This window comes from Prionailurus viverrinus, chromosome A2 (genome assembly GCF_022837055.1).
Source record: "Prionailurus viverrinus isolate Anna chromosome A2, UM_Priviv_1.0, whole genome shotgun sequence".
In the NCBI taxonomy this organism is placed as follows: Eukaryota; Metazoa; Chordata; class Mammalia; order Carnivora; family Felidae; genus Prionailurus; species Prionailurus viverrinus.
Window position 1 is genome coordinate 75,822,242 of NC_062562.1, and position 20,849 is coordinate 75,843,090.

General features: G+C 41.3%; 1 protein-coding gene across 2 annotated transcripts in view; it reads left to right on the top strand.

Moving 5' to 3' along the window:
- AMPH (amphiphysin) overlaps nt 1-20,849 on the top strand; it is a 250,025-nt gene that overhangs the window by 187,622 nt on the left and 41,554 nt on the right. For both annotated transcript variants that reach the window (XM_047851074.1, XM_047851075.1), the window contains exons 12-15: nt 10,398-10,514; nt 14,282-14,305; nt 17,022-17,045; nt 19,821-19,853. In XM_047851074.1, the coding sequence (XP_047707030.1) occupies nt 10,398-10,514; nt 14,282-14,305; nt 17,022-17,045; nt 19,821-19,853 (198 nt within the window). The remainder of the gene's footprint in view (nt 1-10,397; nt 10,515-14,281; nt 14,306-17,021; nt 17,046-19,820; nt 19,854-20,849) is intronic.

Here is a 20,849-nt window from a genome sequence, read left to right on the forward strand (position 1 = left end):
TAGATACATCATTCCAATCTCTGCCTCTGTCATCACACTGTGTTTTCCTTATGTGTCTGTGTGCTCTGTATCTTCACATACCTTTGTGTTTATATATCCAAATTTCCCTGTTTTTATAAGGTCACAAGTCATTGCATTAAGGCCCATCCTAATTCAGTATGACCACATCTAAATTCCATTACATCTGCAAACATCCTATTGCCAAATAAGGTCACATTCACAGGTTCCTTATAATCATGAACTTTGGCGGGGGAATGGGGTGCACAGTATTCAGCCCAGTACAGATACTGACTGGCATTGCATTGAATATGTAGATCAGTTTGGGGAGCATTGACATCTTAATAATAATGAGCTCTGTGATCCATAAACACAGTATAGCTCTTCCTTTATTTTAAGGTCTTCTCTAATTTATCTTGGCTGTGTTTTATAGTTACTATTCAGTGTACAGGTTTTCTCATCTTTGGTTGGGTTTATCCCTAAGTATTTCATATTTTTAGTGCTATTGTAAATCATATTTTTAAAATTTAAGTTTCTGGTTTTTCATACTCTTATATATCAATAAAACCAGTTTTTGTATATTAATGCTGTATCCTGCAGCCTTGCTAAACTCAGTATTAGTTCCTATAGCTTTTTTATATATTTCCTTGGATTTTTCTATATAAGTGATCATATCTTCTGTGAATTAACAGTTTTACTTTTTTCTTTTTGATCTGGATGCCTTTCATTGCTTTTTTCTGCCTTATTTTAGTGTTTAGTACTGCCAGTATATTGTTGAGTACAAGTGTTGAGACGGCCATCCTTGTCTCGATCTTAGGGGAAAAGCTCTTAGTCTTGTGTTTTAAACATGATGGTAGTTGTATGTTTTTGTAGATGCCCTTATCAGGTTGAGGAAGTTGCCTATTTTTCTTACTTTGTTGAGAGTTTTGAACAGGAGTGGATATGGATTTTTTCAAATACTTTTTCTGCATCTGTCAAGATGATCATATGAGTTTTCTTTTTTAGTTTGTTAATATGGTGACTTACATTCATTGGTTTTCAAATGGTACATCAATCACACATTCCTGAGATAAACCTCATTTGGTTATGATGCAGTTTATTAATATATATTTCTTCATCCAGTTTTCTAAAGCTTTCTCTAGCATTTTTGCATCTATGCTGATGAGGAATATGAGTCCATAGGGTATTGTTTTTAATAATGTGATTTTCTGGGGCACCTGGGTGGCTCAGTTGATTGACTTCATCTCCGTCATGATCTTGTGGTTTGTGAGTTCCAGCCCTACATTGTGCTTGCTGCTGTTAGCACAGAGCCCCCTTTGGTCCCCCTCTCTCTGCCCCTCCCCTGCTTGTACTCTGTCTCTGAAAATAAATAAACATTTAAAGTAAAAAAAAAAGTTGGGATGCTTTGGTGGCTCAGTCAGTTAAGTGTCCAACTTTGGCCCAGGTCATGATCTCGTGATTTGTGAGTTTGAGCCCCATGTCCTGCTCTGTGCTCACAGCTCGGAGCCTGGGGCCTGCTTTGGATTCTGTGTCTTCTTCTCTCTTTGCCCCTACCCCACTTGTTCTCTCCCCACCCCCTTCTCAAAAATAAATAAATGTAAAAAAAATTTTTTTTAGGTAAAAAAAAAAAAAGTAATTTTCTGATTTTAGCACCAGGGTAATGCTTTCCCCATAGAATAAGTTGGGAAGTTGTTCACTCCTCTTCAATTTTGTAGAATTGGTATTTTTTCTTATTTAACTCTTTGGTAGAATTCACCAGAGGAGCCATTTGGGCCTGCAGGGTTGTTTTTGTTTTTGTTTTTGTTTTTTTTTCTCAAAAAAAATTTTTTTTTTTAATTTGAATATAGTTGACACACAATGTTAACCTTAGTTTCAGGTATGCAACATAGTGATTCAAGTTCTCTATATGCTGCAGTTTGTATTTCTCAAGAAATCTGTCTCTCTCATCTAAATTGTCAAATGTATTGGAATAAAGTGGTTTAAAATACTTCCTTATTTTTTTTTAAATATCTGGTAATGCCCCCTCTCTCATTCCGGATAGTGGTAATTAGTGCCCTCTCTGTCCCTCCCCTTGATCAGTCTGGCTAGAAGTTTATCAATTTTATTAATCTTCTCAAAGCACTTGGTTTTGGTTTTATTGGTATTCTCTCAAGCGCGCTCTCTCTCTCTCTCTCTCTCTCTCTCTCTGTCATTCTCTATTTAATTAATTTCTACTCTGATCTGCATAATTTTCCCCATTTCTAATTAGAATTTTAGTTGCTCTGTGTCTTTTTTTTCCTAGTTTGCAGGGTAGAAGCTGAAGTTACTAATTTGAGACCTTCCTTCTTTTCTTTTTTTTAAAACTTTATTTTTTAAAATTTACCTCCAAATTAGTTAGCATATAGTGAAGCAATGATTTCAGGAGTAGATTCCTTAATGCCCCCTACCCATTTAGCCCATCCCCCCTCCCACAACCCCTCCAGCAACCCTCAGTTTGTTCTCCACACTTATGAGTCTCTTCTGTTTTGTCCCCCTCCCTGTTTTTATATTATTTTTGCTTCCCTTCCCTTATGTTCATCTGTTTTGTCTCTTAAAGCCCTCATATGAGTGAAGTCATATGATTTTTGTCTTTCTCTGACTGACTAATTTCACTTAGCATAATACCCTCCAATTCATCCATGTAGTTGCAAATGGCAAGATTCCATTCTTTTTGATTGCCGAGTAATACTCCATTGTATATATACACCACATTTTCTTTATCCGTGCATCCTTCGATGGACATTTGGGCTCTTTCCATACTTTGGCTATTGTTGATAGTGCTGCTATAAACATGGGGGTGCATGTGTCCCTTCGAAACAGCATACCTATATCCCTTGGATAAATGCCTAGTAGTGCAATTGCTGGGTCATAGGGTGGTTCTGTTTTTAGTTTTTTGAGGAACCTCCATACTGTTTTCCAGAGTGGCTGCACCAGCTTGCATTCCCACCAACAATGCAAAGGAGATCCTCTTTCTCCGCATCCTTGCCGACATCTGTTGTTGCCTGAATTGTTAATGTTAGCCATTCTGACAGGTGTGAGGTGGTATCTCATTGTGGTTCTGATTTGTATTTCCCTGATGATGAGTGATGTGGAGCATTTTTTCATGTGTCGGTTGGCCATCTGAATGTCTTCTTTGGAGAAGTGTCTATTTATGTCTTTTGCCCATTTCTTCACTGGATTATTTGTTTTTTGGGTGTTGAGTTTGATAAGTTCTTTGTAGATTTTGGATACTAACCCTTTATCTGATATGTCATTTGCAAATATCTTCTCCCATTCTGTCGGTTGCCTTTTAGTTTTGCTGATTGTTTCCTTTGCTGTGCAGAAGCTTTTTATTTTGATGAGGTCCCAGGAGTTCATTTTTGCCTTTGTTTCCCTTGCCTCTGGAGACATGTTGAGTAAGAAGTTGGTGCAGGCAAGATCAGAGAGGTTTTTGCCTGCTTTCTCCTCGAGGATTTTGATGGCTTCCTGTCTTACATTGAGGTCTTTCGTCCATTTTGAGTTTATTTTTGTGTATGGTGTAAGAAAGTGGTCAGGTTCATTCTTCTGCATGTTGCTATCCAGTTTTCCCAGCACCACTTGCTGAAGAGACTGTCTTTATTCCATTGGATATTCTTTCCTGCTTTGTCAAAGATTAGTTGGCCATATGTTTGTGAGTCCATTTCTGGGTTCTCTGTTCTATTCCATTGATCTGTCTGTTCTTGTGCCAGTACCATACTGTGTTGATGATTACAGCTTTATAGTATAGCTTGAAGTCTGGGATTGTGATACCTCCTGCTTTGGTTTTCTTTTTCAAGATTGCTTTGGCTATTCAGGGTCTTTTCTGGTTCCATACAAATTTTAGGATTGTTTGTTCTAGCTCTGTGAAGAACGTTGGTGTTACTTTGATAGGGATTGTGTTGAATATGTAGATTGCTTTGGGTAGTATCGACATTTTAACAATATTTGTTCTTCCTATCCAGGAGCATGGAATCTTTTTCCATTTCTTTGTGTCTTCTTCAATTTCTTTCATAAGCTTTCTATAGTTTTCAGTGTATAGATTTTTCACCTCTTTGGTTAGATTTATTCCTAGGTATTTTATCATTTTGGTGCAACTGTAAATGGGATCGATTCCTTGATTTCTCTTTCTGTCGCTTCATTGTTGGTGTATAGGAATGCAACCAATTTCTGTGTGTTGATTTTATATCTTGCAACTTTGCTGAATCATGTATCAGTTCTAGCAGTTTTTTGGTGGAATCTTTTGGGTTTTCCACGTAGAGTATCATGTCATCTGTGAAGAGTGAAAGTTTGACCTCCTCCTGGCCAATTTGGATGCCTTTTATTTCTTTGTGTTGTCTGATTGCAGAGGCTAAGACTTCCAATATTATGTTGAGTAACAGCGGCGAGAGTGGACATCCCTGTCTTGTTCCTGACCTTAGGGGGAAAGCTCTCAGTTTTTCCCCATTGAGGATGATATTAGCGTTGGGTTGTTCATATATGGCTTTTATGATCTTGAGGTATGCTCCTTCTATCCCTACTTTCTTGAGGGTTTTTATCAAGAAACGTTGTTCTATTTTGTCAAATGTTTTCTCTGCATCTGTTGAGAGGATCATATGGTTCTTGTCCTTTCTTTTATTGATGTGATGAATCACATTAATTGTTTTGCAGATATTGAACCAGCCCTGCATCCCAGGTATAAATCCTACTTGGTCATGGTGAATAATTTTTTTAATGTATTGTTGGATCCGGTTGGCTAATATCTTGTTGAGGATTTTTACATCCATGTTCATCAGGGCAATTGGTCTGTAGTTCTCCTTTTTAGTGGGGTCTCTGTGTGGTCTTGGAATTAAGATAATGCTGGCTTCATAGAAAGAGTTTGGACATTTTCCTTCCATTTCTACTTTTTGGAACAGTTTAATAGAATAGGTGTTAACTCTTCCTTAATTGTTTGGTAGAATACCCCTGGAAAGCCATCTGGTCCTGGACTCTTGTTTTTTGGCAGATTTTTTATTACTAATTTGATTTCCTTACTGGTTATGGGTCTGTTCAAATTTTCTATTTCTTCCTGTTTCAGTTTGGGTAGTGTATATATTTCTAGGTTTTCCTTCTTTTCTTATATAGGTATTCAGTGCTATAAATTTTCCCTAAATCCTATTACAGCAGCATCTCACAAATTTTGGTATGTTGTCTTTATATTTTTTATGTTTATTTATTTTTTTAAAGTTCAGTTTTATTTGGGGTGCCTGGGTTGCTCAGTTGGTTAAGCATCTGACTTTGGCTTAGGTCATGATCTCACAGTTTGTGAGTTCAAGCCCTACATTGGGCTCTGTGGTGACAATGCAGAGCCTGCTTGGGATATTCTTTCTCTCTGCCCCTGTCCCCTCACTCTCTCTCTCTCTCTCTCTCTCTCTCTCTCTCTCTCTCTGTCTCTCTCTCTCCCTTTCTCTAAATAAATAAACTTAAAAAAATAATAAAGTTCACTTTCATTTACTTTGAGAGAGAGAGAGAAAGTAAGTGGTGGTTCAGACAGAAAGGGAGCCAGGATCCCAAGCAGGCTGCTGTCAGTGCAGAGGCTGATGCAGGCCTCAAACTCATGAACCGTGAGATCATGACCTGAACTGAAGTCAAGAGTCGGTGCTTAAGCCGCCCAGGTGCACCTGTTGTCTTTATTTTCATTCAACTCAAACTGCTTTCTAATTTCCACGTTGATTTCTTCTTTCTTCTGATGTTTTTCTTTTCATTTCTTTCATTGAGTTATTTAGAATGTTATTTTTGTCCACATATTTGTGGATTTTTCTAGAGATAATTCTCTTACTGATTTGAAACTTGATTCCATTGTCGTCAGCATACTTTGTATGACTTGAATGTTTTTTAAGTTTATTGAGACCGGTTTTAAGTTTATTGAGACCTGTTTAATAGAACAGTGTCTATTATGTTCTGTGTTTGACATGCACTTGAAAAGAATTTGTATTGTGCTGCCGTATGGAGTGTTTTATAAGTGTAAATCAGGTCAAATTGGGTCTTGGTGTTTTCTGTATTTTCTATAACCTTGCTGATTTTCTCTCTGCTTCTTTCAGTTGTTGAAAGAGGGCTGTTGAAATCTTCCCTACAAAATTGTGCATTTTAAAATTTCTTGATGCTGTGTTTTTGGTTCTTGCTTCATGTATCTTGACACTTTCTGATTGAATCCATAAATGTTTAGAATTAACACTTTTTTACATTAGGAAATGACCTCCTTTATCCATAATAATGTTCTCTTATTTGCAGTCTGCTTTGTTTGACATTAATATAACTATTCCAGCTGTCTTTTGGTTAGGTTGGCATAATATATCTTTTTTCTTCCTTTTACTTTCAACTTGTTTGTGTCTCTGTATTTGAAATCTGTTTCTTATAGGCAGTATCTAGTTGAGACTTGCTTTTTTAATCTAATCTGATAGCCTTTGTATTTCATTAAACTGTTTAGACCATTTCCATTCAAGGTAGTTATTCATATGGTGACGTTTCAATCTGGCACCTTGATATTTTTTTTTTTCTATTGGGCCATCTGTTTTAACCCTTTTTCCTCTTTTTTCTGTTTTCTTTTAGATTAATTGATTATTTTTATTACTCTCTTTTATTTCTTTTGTTTATTAGTGATAACTTGTTTTGGTATTTTAGTAGTTGCTTTAGGGCTTAAAGTACATGTTTTAATTTATTAAAAAGTCTGCCTTCAAATAGTGGTATACTTCAGGTCTAGCATAAGAATCCCATAATTGTATACTTACATTTCCCCCTCTTCTGGTTTTGTACTGTTTTGTCAAATAGAATTTATTTTTTAACGTAAAGTCACTTCATGTTACTTTGTGATTATCTTCGTTTAAGCAGTCAGTTATCTTTTAAGGAGATTTAAATAATGACTAAAGTCATGTATACTTACCTACATAGTTATCATTTCTCATTCCTTTGGAGCCTGTCATTCCTTTGTGTATATCCATACTTCCATCTAGATCCGTATTTCCATGTAGCATCATTTCATGCCTGAAAAATGTCTTTTCACATTAGTTGTGTTGATTGGATGGTGATGGGTTCTTTCTGCTTTTGTATGTATGAAAAAATAGTCACCTCATTTTTTCTCTCTTTTTTTAAAAATTTTTATTTATTTTTGGAAGACAGAATGTGAGCGGGGAAGGGCAGAGAGAGAAGGAGACAGAATCCAAAGCAGGCTCCAGGCTCTGAGCTGTCAGCACAGAACCTGATGCGGGGCTCATACTCACAGACAGTGACATCTGACCTGAGCCGAAGTTGGACGCTTAACCGACTGAGCCACCCAAGTGCCCCACATTTTTGGTCTTTTTTTTTTTTAATGTTTTCGGGGCACTTGGGTGGCTCAGTCTGTTAAGTGTCAGACTCTTGATTTTGGCTCAGGTCATGAAATCGTGGTTTGTGAGTTCAAGCCCCATGTCGGGCTCTGTGCTGACAGTGTGGAAACTCCTCGGGATTCTTTCTCTCCCTCTCTCTCTGCCCCTTCCCCTGCTTGTGCTCTCTCTCAAATAAATATTTAAAAATGAAAACATAAAAATATTTTCAAGGAGCACAGAATTCTAAGTTTCTCTCTGTACTTCAAAGATACTGCCTCAACATCTTTTTGCTTGCATTAATTCTGGTGCTAAAAAATGCTATTATTCCTAGGTTGTCCCTGTATTCAGTAACATGTCTTACCCTGCCCTCCCCCCCCCCCCCCCCGCCCCGGCCACTTGTAAGAATTCCTCTTTAACACCGCTTTTGAGGAATTTAGTTATGGTGGCTCCAGGTGTGTTCCCTGTGGCTCCCATCCTCCTTGACCAGTGGTTCCCCGAAGCTTGTACGTCGCACAGTGAGTGGCAAGAATACAAAAAAGCAAGGCACCCACACAAACATTTCAAGCTTTCATTTGTGTGACATTTACTAACATCCATTGACTAAAGTATGACAGATGGTCAACCCCAAGTCAAGGGATAAGGCAGTAAACTCCATCTGTAGGGAGGCCATGGCAAGACTAGGCATAGGATTATGGTCAAATTGTCTACCTAGAGTGGAAGAAGGTCAGTACTTCGGTTATAAACTTAGATGTCCCTAGCAGAAGACACTTCCTGAAGATTATTATCACTAGTAAGATCTTCCCTTTGGGTATTTTCCCCCTGTGGTTTACACATGTAGTCTCTTTTCTTAGGATCACATTCTGGGTCTAGACTTTTAATGGGAACGCGGTACTTAAGCTCTGGCTTCCAAAAGTTTACGAATGTCGACACCACATCAGATCTGCTCTAACGGTGACTCAGGTATAAGGAATGAGAGGAGTTTTCTTTTGTTACGTTAAGGGACATGACATGTCAACGTGTTTCAACATGTTAATGACAGGGTTGTCATTTTATAAAGGAATGCTGTATCAGCAGGCAACTCCTTTTTTTGCTCTTTATGTAGTTCTGTCAAACTGCTGTTTGATATGAGTGCCTTAAGGGGTAACTCGCAAGAATTAAGGGTGCAAAACCAAATAGAAATGGAGTCTGAAGTAGCCAGCTGCACCTTTTGAAGACCACCACACTGGTATACAGTCTCATGCCACTTGTCATCCTTGAGCTCTACATTTCCATTCGAGCTTTCATAAGGGGCCCCATTAGGCTCAGAGAGGATTAATGGACAGATTCGTTTGGGCTCACGTTTTAAGAAGAACTTAGAGACTGTCCAGAATTCCTCTGCAGATCCCCATGGTGCCTGTTTGAGAGATGTGGGCCCAGGTCTCAGCAGCAGCCTGGAATAGCACTGGGGTCCAAGGCCTCTGGCTGTTGCAGTCCTGCCTCTGCTGCATTGCATCTGAGGGACCCGGGACAACAGCCCATTCTCCTTATCCCCAGATGGAGGAATGATGCCATTTACCCCTTGGTTTTTGTAAGGATTAGACCGTGCGGGCAAAATGAAGTCTGGGGGATCTAGGAAGGTCATTCTTTGAAGGCAATAATAGTGTTGTAGCATTGTATCATTAGACTGCAGCGAAGTGCCCTAACCTGAGTTAATATTTATATGCACGAAGCTCTCAGAACAGTGCCTAGCACATTCTAAGTCAATGTAAGTGTTCGCAAAATTTTAGACCTATAACTTGTACCAATACAAATGTTGGCAAAAAAACAAAACCCATGCAGGTTTTGAATAGGGGCCAAAAGAATCAGTTGATGGTTTTGTGACTGTAATTATTAAAGCAAGAAGGATTAGCCTTGTGAAATTTTAAACGTGTAAGAATGATCATGCTGCAAAATAGGTAGCCCAGGACCAATCATGTGGTATTTAAGCAGATTTCCTTCTACAGTGAGTGTGGATATACTAAAAACAATTATCTCTTATGCCCCAAAGCTATTCATACAGCTCTATGTATTTTTAAGTTTTATGTCTATGATCAATATTAATTAAAAGAACTCTTGTTCTTTAAAAGCTTTCTCTGAACATTCCTATTCTTTTGTGCTTCATCCATGGTTGTGACCTTTGAGTTTCTAGAGTACAGATGGTCAAAACTGAAGCTTATATCAAACACCAAACACATTACCTGATTCTGTGGAAATTGACCCAGTTCTGTTCACCATGATTGTTTATGGGGGCTTTATTTCAGCTCTAACCCTTACTGTGTAACTTAAGCCAAGGCTAGGCTAACTTCAAGCCGTGTTATTTTTGTTGTGTATCATGAGACCACAATAAATGAATAAATATTAATGTTCAGTATTATAAATGTGTCGCTATTATAGCAGGACTTTTATCCTGTGTCTTATTTGGCTTACCTATTTCTAATCAAGGAATGTTATTTTATGGCAAATGTTGGGAGATGTGGTTCTCTCCCTCCCTCTTTCTCTTTCACCTTCCCTCCCTCATACTTACAACGGAGACCGACAGTAATATGGATGAAGAGTGGTTCATGTGATGACTACATCAAAGGATAGGGTCTCTCTGAGGGGATGAGGCAGGTGGAGGTAGTCAGGGTAGATGGCATCCCTTCCTTTTTACACACTAGCTTCGCAAGGGGACCTCACAGCCATGGGCTATGGTGATGGGTCCCAGCCGTGGCCTATTGTATCCGTCTGGTCGTCCGTAATTCTTGACCTGAGATTCCTAAACTAGCAGAGGAGAGTCCTTGGATCTTGATGGCATCAGGATATACCTCTTAGACATTCTCTTTGTTGGCTGGATTCGGAGCTGGACGAAGGACAGAAACCAAAACCTGGGTCGCATTCCTACGCACCTTTGGTTCCAGTTGGCCACAGTCGGTTATTTCCCCCTTCATCACATTTCGCGAGTGACTCTGGGTAAACTATCAGAGCATGCTTTGGGGATATTCAGTGATGTTAGAGGATTACACGGAGATTATATCATAAAGTCTCATATTCTGTCTTGTTCTCCTTTAACAGAATGAAGTCCCCGAGGTGAAGAAAGAGGAGACATTGTTGGATCTGGACTTCGACCCTTTCAAGCCTGAGGTGACACCTGCAGGTTCTGCTGGAGTGACCCACTCACCCATGTCGCAGGTATCCGATGGCGGCTTTGATGTTTGGAGATGACGTTTTCGTGAACTTCAAGGGCAGCAGATGCCTTTCAGACCGCTCTCCATTTCAAGTGACTATTTACTTTTCTTTTGGGTTGACAAACATTTTCTAATGGAAGGAAGGGTAGAAAGAAGACCTTATCCATATCTATCATTCCAAACCTCCTCCTTCCATTCCCTCTCTCTCTACCCATAGAGCTGGGATAACCATACATCCCAAACTGGAATGTATGGTTGCCCAGGAATCCCTTGTCTCAGAGTAATTGTATCATTAGTATCATTTTACACTCAGACCGTTCAGACTTCGATGATACATTTCATGACTTCTCTAAATGAAGCTCTTTCTCTTGGCCCTGGACTTAACCTTCTCACTGTTTCCTCTACGTTCCTTCTCCATGCTTTGGAGATTAAAGCACGTTAGACATAGCCTCGAAATTGTGCCCCAACGGAAATGTTTTCCAGTCTTGGTCACTTTGAACTTGATGACATTGTCTTCCTCCACATTGCAGAAGCTTCCCCTATGGGATCTGGGCTATGGCTTGAGGCGGAGCTGGCCTCCCGTACCCAGCTTCCCCTTGCTCATCATCGTCATCCTCAACCTTTCCTCACTTCAGTAGTGACGGCCACAGCGTTCTCCAGCAGAAGGGTCCGGGAGCGGGGCACTCTAATGGCTTGTGGATGATTTCTCTGCAGTAGACTTCCTTCACGATTGTCTGTGCCCATGAAAGGAAGTTAACTCAAAATCTGTCTAAGCAGAAATTGTTTGTATCCATATTTTTGATGTGCTTGGGGCCTCACATTTGAATTTGGGCAAATCCAAAGGTGGCTGGGATATACTTCCCATGAACTAAGAAAGGTGTATTATAAATTGAGACCTAGCTCAATCTTTTAGTCTTGAAGCCTTCGTGATACCTTACCGTAAACCACTGTCAGCTCAGTATGAACCTCAATAAATAAAGCCTCTCTTTAATCCATGCTTTATTCCAGAATGTGATTGAATTTCTGAAGGCCTCCCTGTTGTAAACAGGAACAATACAAATCTGAGATGTCGGTAAAGCAGGTAATTAAGCAGATCAGATAGGAGCCTTTGAAGATATTTTGCAAAATAATGGGTCTCTTAGATAAATGTTTCAGAAAGTTCTATTAAATCCCTTTTAGGAGACTCATGATAGGCATTACAATATTAAAGGCTCCAGGAAGTCCTGCAATTAAAAGAAAAAACCATTTAGACTTGTTTAACTTAGAGATTCCCAAATGTGTTTGACCACGGAAATCTGTTTGAATGAAAGTTTCTTCACATTCATTTGAATGTTCTCTAAAACATACTTTGGGGAATGCCACCATAGTGATAATCAGCAAGCTTGAGGGTTCTGCCTTGGGGGCCCAGCAAAGCAGAAGATGAATGTACATATCATTCAGAATACTTCCGCAAAAGAGCTTTCTCACTGTGTAGACTTCTTTGTCTACAGGACTTCTCTGCCTCACACTCCAGCGTTCACTGCTCTAGTGGCAGAAGGCAGGTTTCTACAGTGAATGTTGTGATCAGTGGATGAGATCCCACAGCATGTCTATCTGCGAATTGGATCAAGAGAGAAACCTCTTTTATATCAATCAATGATTAAAAAATTCCACAAATCATGGAACTTTGTGTGGATTTAGGACTAAGAGACTCTTTCATAATTAGAAAAAAAAATGACCGAGGGACGCTTGGTTGGCTCAGTCGGTTAAGTGTCTGATTTTGGTTCAGGTCAGGATCTCATGGTTTGTGGGTTCGAGCCCCGTGTCGGGCTCTGTGCTGCCCGCTCAGGGCCTGGAGCCTGCTTCGGATTCTGTGTCTCCCTCTCTCTGCCCCTCCCCCACTTACACTCTCTCTCTCTACCCCCCAAAAATAAACAAACTTAAGAAAGGTTTTTTTAAATTTTTTTTTTTTTTTTCAACGTTTATTTATTTTTGGGACAGAGAGAGACAGAGCATGAACGGGGGTTTTTTTTTTTTTTTTTTTAAATTTTTTTTTTTTTTTCAACGTTTATTTATTTTTGAAGAAAGGTTTTTTTAAATGACCTTGATTAAATCTTCACAAGTCTTTCTTCTGAAGAAAATGTATCACCGCAGTTAGAAAAAGCTGTGTGTGCCCCGTGTCCTCCCTCAGGCCAGGTAATAAACCGCCCCGACTGCCCAGTGGCTCTAATTGAGTCACCTCACTGCAGAGTCATCCTGTGAGCTGGCTCTAATCACATCTCTTCTCCAAGAACAGTCTTAGGCTGAGAGAGCAAAAAAGCACAGAGCCATTAGATTTGTGCAGGCCTTCTTTCCCCTTCGTTCAGAATGATCTCGCTTAACCATCGCTTGACCCCACGCTTTAAATGGATGTTCTTGCTGCTGGCAGAACAGCTCACCTTGTGATCTCCACGGTGTCCGCACGAGTTAACTCGTCCTTTCGTGATCCTGAGGACTGATAAACAAGACGTTTCACTTTGCCGCCTTCCTTTGGAGAAAATACCCCACGCCGTCTGCATGAGGCAGGGATATGGGGTAGCTTTTAGGAGCTGTGATTCTTAAGAGGCTAGGAAGCAAGAAAACACAAAGCATGTTAGATACAGAAGGAGTACACATACAAATAACTGGGGCTTTCCATGCAACCGTTCTGCTCTCCTTTCTTAAGTCCTTCAACAGGTGGGACCTAACCCAGAGAGCATCCAGGCTGCACAGAGACGCAGGGCGGCTGGGGCGATACAGCCCAGGGTGGGTGGGCTCTCTCAGGACCACAGGACCCCTGTCCTGTAGTACTGAATCCCAATGAGACATCTGTGACCCCATCTGGAAACCCCCATGTTCTTAGTTTGGGCGTGCCAGGCTCTCTAATTTGCCACTTATTTAGAGATCAAAACAAGTGCATAAACACGGATCTGATTCTAGTCACAAAGACAAAGACAGAAGAGGGTGTGGCATTAGCAGCAATTCTCAATCACAAAGGAGATGAGAGAGGTCTCCCTCACTTTCCCAAACACATGGGCGGAAGTCACTTGAACCATCTGGATTCGCTCTCCAGGATCAATGAGCTTTATAATTAAAATGCCAGTAGTAAGCATATTCATCCATTATGTCCTAGCGGGCACCCTGCTAATTTGCATGATTATTAATTGAGCTGTGTTATCATCTAATTCAGCATATTGAAGAACTACCTTTCTGGGGTTCATTGACCATCAAACTGGTCATAATTCATCCTCTCGAATTTGGAGGGTTGGGGGAGAGGAAGCAGTAGCAATGATTAGATCTGTATTTCCTCAAAGATGTGAGAAACTAAAATCTGGACACCTTGTACTTCATTTTAAGTGTGTGTGTGTGTGTGTGTGTGTGTGAGTGTGTGTGAATTAAACACATTCATCATGTTTCAGATACAGTTTTTACTCCTAAAGTGAAAAGCAGATTGACTGGTCTCCTGTGGTTTATTGTAGTAGCCACAAGGCACATTTGACTATTCCAATTTAAATACAATCAAAGTATATAAATTTTAAATTTTGGTTCTCTTACACTAGCACCTCTCAAGCGCTTAATAGTACCTGTGACTGGTGGCTACCACCTTGGACAGCGCAGATACTGAACACTGTCATCACCAAAGCAAGTTCTGTTGAACAATGCTGTACTAAATATTTCAAAAATGTTTTATTTTCAGAACTTCCATCACGTCAGTATTTTTTTTACATGCTTGGGATTTGTATGCTAACCATATTGTTGTTTGTTTGCTTTCAGACATTGCCCTGGGACCTATGGACGGTAAGAGTACGGAGAACTCATATTTTGATGTATCTGGAGCCCTAGAAATTTGGAAACCTTATTATATTTTAATTAATCTGTGATGAGAAGAAGACCTAACATTTTTTTTAAGTTTATTTTTTTATTTTGAGAGAGAGAGGGAGAACACAAGCAGGAGAGGGGTAGCAAAGAGGAGAGAGAATCCCAAGCAGGCTCCACACTGTCCGTGCAGAGCCGACGTGGGGCTCCGTCTCACGAAGCCTGAGATCATGACCTGAACCCAAATCAAGAATCAGACATTCAACCAACTGAGCCCCCCAGGGGCCCTGAAGACCTAGACATTTTTTAATGATAATGTAGCCCCCTAGAACCATAATTAGCTCCCTGGTGGTTCCAAGCATTACCAGCACCTAGAAACAGTGGCGTGGAAGAGTGTCATTGTTCCAGACTCCTAGATAAGCAAGAATCTGTGGTGTATGCCTTTTTATGCTTCTTCCCGTTGTTATTGGCCACAGGAAATGTTGCGGTTGAGGACGTGCACCTTTTTTATTGCTTTTAAGTAGAATAGAAGAAAATGTGGCTGAGCAAACGTAAGGGACACGCTACTCTGCACCGGGACCCAGTTTCTCACTATTATTTTCAGTAATAATGAAGCTTCGTCAACAAGATCTTGGGCTTTAGAGCCAGACGGCCCTGGATTTGAATCAAGACTCTACCTCTTACAGCAATATGACTTCGGGCGACTTATGAATTTCTCTCGGCCTCAGTTTTTCTCCTGGCTAAAATAAGGGCAATGTCCCCTACCTCAGAGGGCCACGTGAGGATCAAGTAGTTAATATTTATAGTGTTTAGCCCCACATCTGGTCCATAGCAATAAAAGGTAGCTATTACTGGTAATGGTATGTATTCAGCTAATCTGATGGGCAAAGAGGGGCACTTCCAGAAGTTAGAGTTGGGAAAAAAGACACAAAAGGAACTTCGTGGTGGCGGCATCTGTGCTGGGGAATTAGGAGGGTGGCGGGGAATTAGGAGGGTGGCCATACTCACATGAAGCCTGGTATCCCTGAGGAATAAGGCCTTTGTCTGCCCTATATTGGAAAAGTTCTGGTCAAATGGTCTTCAGAGCTCAACTTGGGTTTCGTGTTTTTCTTCTTTTTTATGTTTTTAAACTTTATTTTTGAGAGAGAGAGAGAGACAAGTGTGAGCAGGGGAGGGGCAGAGAGAAAGAGAGAGGGAGAGGGAAACAAAGAATCTGAAGCAGGCTCCAGACTCTGAGCTGTCAGCACAGAGCCTGACGTGGGGCTTGAACTCTGAACTGGGAGATCATGACCTGAGCTGAAGTCGGACACCCTAACCGACTGAGCCACCCAGGCGCCTGGTGTGTTTTTCTTCTTTTTTAGTGAGACAGCGGTAGGAAAGTTTGCCAGATCTTGGTGTTCATGGGTCTAGTCTTCTGAAGTGACATTGCTACTCTCTTCCCCTAAGACAGAAAGTTGACTGCCCCCTTCCCTTCCACAGGAGCGGGTTTATACTGCCCTACTTAGGATCCTTAAAGCATCCTGGAAAGCTCTCAAGAGAAGAGCTAAAAAATGTTGACTGAAAACATCTTTTATAGTGAGCTGGCTTTGCTCGTGTAATCACAAAAAGAGATATGTGCACTGCCGTTCAGGACATTTGAATTCTAGCCACAACTCCATGGTGATTTTCTTGAAGATCAAGAGGACAGTGCCCATGTTTTACTGTTCCAGTATTTCACATCTTCAGTTGGAGTTATAATACATTTTTCCTTCCTCTCCAGGAAGGGTGTGGTGAGGGTGAAGGTATCATCTAGGGGGAGCACTGATTATTTCAGAGGATAAACCTGCTAAGAAAAGTAGTGATGACCGGGGTGCCTGGGAGGCTCAGTCAGTTGAGTGTCCGACTTCAGCTCAGGTCATGATCTCACAGCTCGTGAGTTCGAGCCCCATGTCGGGCTCTGTGCTGGCAGCTCAGAGCCTGGAGCCTGCTTAGGATTCTGTGTCTCCTCCTCTCTCTGCCCCTCCCCTGTTTGCGTGCGTGCTCTCTCTCTCTCAAAATTTTTTTAAATTAAAAAAAAAGAAAGATGGTGATGGCGACACTGCAGAACAGTAGCTCCCTGGCCATAATTGCTGGCGTTCCTTGCTCCCCTCAATCCCTTAGTGTCGTCTGTGTGCAGACCAGGCTTCTAGTTCGCGGGTGGGGGCGGGGAGGACATGAGGACAATCGCCCAGGCAGTCAGAGCAGTTAGTACCAGACCATCTTCCCCCTGCCTCAGAGGCAGAACCCAGTGTGGGGGGAGTTTGGGGGAAGATCTGTTCTGGTACTGTGACCGAGCATGTGATGCGTATACTCTTGTGGGTGCTAGAGCTTGATCTTACTCTCGTGTTCTTGAGTTTGCTTCTTTATTTGAAAACTTCGCAGTTCAGAGTTCTGCTAAAGCAGAAGTCCTGTAATAGCCACGAGGCCTCCTTGCCGACTAGAAAATGACAGAGGCTTTCTTCAGGTTTCAACTGTGTCATCTTAAACAGTATTGCAACAAAACTCACCCCTAGCACAAAACAAATTATAAAAGTTGATCTCAAACCAGTAAAAGCCACAGCTTTCAGGAGAATGTTGACTCTGGACAGCATGGGATGTTAAGGCGCTAGGGAATTTTCTTCTTTTGCCTTATTATTATTATTACTACTACTGATTATTATTATTCTTTTTACTCATGCAGACAAGCACTGATTTGGTACAGCCGGTAGGTAAATATCCAGGATATTCTGGATTTCTTTTTATATTTAATATGCCTTGTATATGTGGATATTATCTAGAATGAGCTTGTTTTTTTCCTCCATGGCATTGCTAGTTGCAGATTTAACCTTAACCATTTAATTTTAGTTTTAATTTTAATACTCTCTACTTTTGTTTAACTGGCGCTACCCTACTGAAGAGCTTTGCATTTCTCATCAAATCCTGCCATGGTCTATTTTATCTTATGTTTGTTTGTTTTTTTTTCCTTTGCTATTCTGCATACTCTAAAGACTGACTCTTCAAAAAGCCTTTCCCTGTGTAACCTGATCATGGAGGAAACTCCAGACAGTGGGTTGGCCGAAGAAATTCAAAGATCTCAAATTGACCTAGGTGCATTTATTTGGGGCCCTGATGCTAGTACAGAGAGTGTCAGCCAGGAAATTACCCAAGGTGGGTCTCAGGAAGACTCTTCATGTCTCTCTGAAGCAGAGCAGGACATGAGATTGTCCACTGGAATGCTTCCTTCCGCTGACTGGCACACTGTAGCTGACCAGGGCGAGCTTGTCGTGGGGCCAGCCCCTCCGGGTGGAAGTGAACAGCTGTACCCAAAGCCCATGCCTGAGGCTGAATTTGCCACAGCTGCTTATATGGAGATGGAGCGGCCTCATGACTTATCTGACTCAGAGATGGCAGCCACAGAAACTGGTGGCCCGGTCGAAGAAAGTCCAGAAGATGTTGAACAGTCAGAAGAAGAGGAAGAGAAACAGAAGATCGAAGATTCTCTGTGGGCAGGTGTGGAGACATATGAAAAGGTAGACACTGGACCTATTGATCTCAAGGCCCTAGAAGGTACAGAGGAATTTGAAGAGAAAGCACGGGAAAGTGCAGGAAGCAGGCTAGTAGATCTCCTTAAGACAACAGGAAAGCCAGACCAGGAGACCTTAGAAATCAGTAAAGAGGAAGTGAGCATCGATCTAAGAGCTAGTTGTCGGGAAAGTGAAAAGACCAGTGCAAAGAATTCTGATACAACTGATGTGTTAGAAAAAGACCTGGAAAGAGTAGCTACGGCCGCTGAATTTGGTGACCGAAACCAAGGGCTAGATGAGGGGCGTCCAGTAGTAATCAATAATCGTGAAATTATAGAAGGCTCTGGAGCTAACCCTGCCCGTCACGCAGATGTCTTAAATCTGCGTCTCCAGACTGATTCTGTATCTAATATTGAAAATGCCAGTCCTGAGGGATGGGATTTAGCTAGAAGAGACATAAGGAAAAATTCAATAGGTCCTCCTAACCACGGTGTAATACATCACTCAGGACGAGGCAGTGCAGATGCAGAAGAAATTCAGCAGGAGGCTGTGTTACCTACTCCTGGGGTTGGCAGGGATGAACATCACGCTGTTGTTTCCTCAGTAAACCATGAAGTGGCAGCTCAGTCTAGGACAGACCTTAATTATTCTCTGGGAGCTAATGCAAACCGAAGAGATTGGTGTTTGTGTAAGGCAGAGTTCTCGTTAATAGAGGGGTCTGAAAGTACAGTGACTGGGAACTGTAGTCCTACCATTAACTTACCAAGTATTGTGAAAACAGACTCTTGGGCAACAGATCCAGGTCAAATCTGGCAGCCACGCTTGGATTCAGCAGTGAATAATATGGATATATTGGAATTCTCTGGTATACCAGATGGCCAAGCAAGTGGCTTTGCCAATTGGTTCGATTCCATTAACCACTGGCCTATCAGAGATGTGGGAGGCTTAGATAATTCCTGGGAACATTTAGATACAATTGAAGGCAAGAGAGGGCTGGAGGTGGACTCACCGGCAGATGTCGTGGGGGGACACGCCATTGCTAAGTGCTGGGAACAAAGGCGAGACACGGCTAGACCGTTGGTTCTGGGAACCTCCCGCAATGCTAGCACCGACAGTCCCGCTAGTCCCCAAGACAGTGACCTCAGCAACTCAGATTTATCCGAAGATGAAATTGCTAACCAGAGATATGGATTGTTGTACCAAGAAATAGAGCCTGATAAAGAAGAGGTACTTACCCTCGTATGTAGTATAGACTAGCCAAAGACTTCTGTAGGTTCTGTTTTTCCTAATGTTTCCCACCTATTTCATTCTCCATCACTGTCTTCTCTGACGCCTGCCTCATCTCCTTGAAATCTGTGCAAACCAAACACAAATAGGTTGACCAAAAAAAAAAAAAAATTACAAAAAGCAGAATGGTTGTGTTGGGAACTAATGAGTCTATGTACCATCCCGTTTATTGTGTTTATTCCGCTTTCCTTTTTACTGTTCAACTGCTACAAATATGTAGAACAGACTAATTTACTATTCCTAAAATGATTCTACTCCAGTAAGACACATGCAGTGTTTCCACCCAGGGCCCCCAGAAACGATAGAATCTCCCAAAAGCCATTCATTCAAATGATGTCTTAGAGAAGTCCTAAGAATGCAGATGGATTCTATCAGTGGCCTAAAAAAGAAGCTCACTGACTTTCCTCTGGAATCATCTTCTCATTACTGAGAAAGTGGGCTTTGCTTAACACTGAGCCATACACCAGCAATAATTGTAAGAACGATCTTTTTTTTTTTTTTTTTTGGTCAGCCTATTTAAAATAATACACTTTGGCCTTTTGCATTTCCTAAACACTCTCGTGCACAGCAGCCTTTTGTATTATTTTAAAACGTGTGCTGGTCTTTACTTTCCAACTTGTCTGACGGACATTTGCTGATCTCACAAAACTGGTACAAAGTAACGTACTTTGATTTCCCTTTCTGTTTAGGCTTCCGGTGGTACATTTAATGGATTCACCCAGGTAAGAGATCGGTTTGCTTGCACAACCCATCTGTTGAGAATGAGTGGCCTTGGTGTCACTTGAGTAACATAACGTTTAAGCGCGTCGGGGCAGTACTTGACCCTGTCACTTGCAAGTTTGGTAACGGAAGCAGCAATGGTGGCAATATCGTAGGGTTGTGGTGAAGAGTCCATGAAATACGCAACCAGCACACTTTGCCCGGTAGCCCGGCACATACTAAGTACCTCCTGACTGTCCTAGCTACTGACATTGTTAGCCAACCACGGAATTACGCTGATTCCTCTACTAGAAAGAGGTTGTCCTGATCCGAGAGATCCACTAGATTCAGCTATCGGAAAAGAAGAGAGAGGATTGTTTTGAACTAATGGGATGGGTCTTCAGAAAATAGAAATGGTTTTTAGGAGCCTCCTTACACAGAATCATACACAGCCTTACCTGTGAAATGAGAAAGTTCCACTCAGACCCACATCCGAATGCAGGTACACACAAACACTAAGGGAGATGATAATGCATCTCTTCCGTGTGCCTGAAACTCTTTAAAAGGTCAGGTCAGGAGAATTGTTACTCATTTCTCTCTCTCTCTCTCTCTCTTTTTTTTGTTGAATTTGTGTGCTTAGCAGTTATAAATGCACGTCATTTAAAGAGCAACAAAATTGTATAATAGTGTTTTATATAGAAAGTTCAGACCATCCACACCTCCTCTATTTCTGATGATTTCTTAGAGGTAAATACTTCAACTCCTTTTACCAGGTTCTCTGATCTCAGCCACACGTGTGCACGTAACTTTCTTATAATGCTACTTTGTGGTTCCTAAATCATTATCTATCTTCTGTTATCTATCGACTCCTCTCTGGAGGGTGCGGACTTAACATGCCTGCAGATAACCCCCCGCCCCCATGGCTCACCCCTCCTTCTCCTTCCTGCCCTCTCCCTGCTATAGTCCCACCAAAGCCATCCAGCCAATCTCTGGTAATAGTAATAGTACGATGATACAAA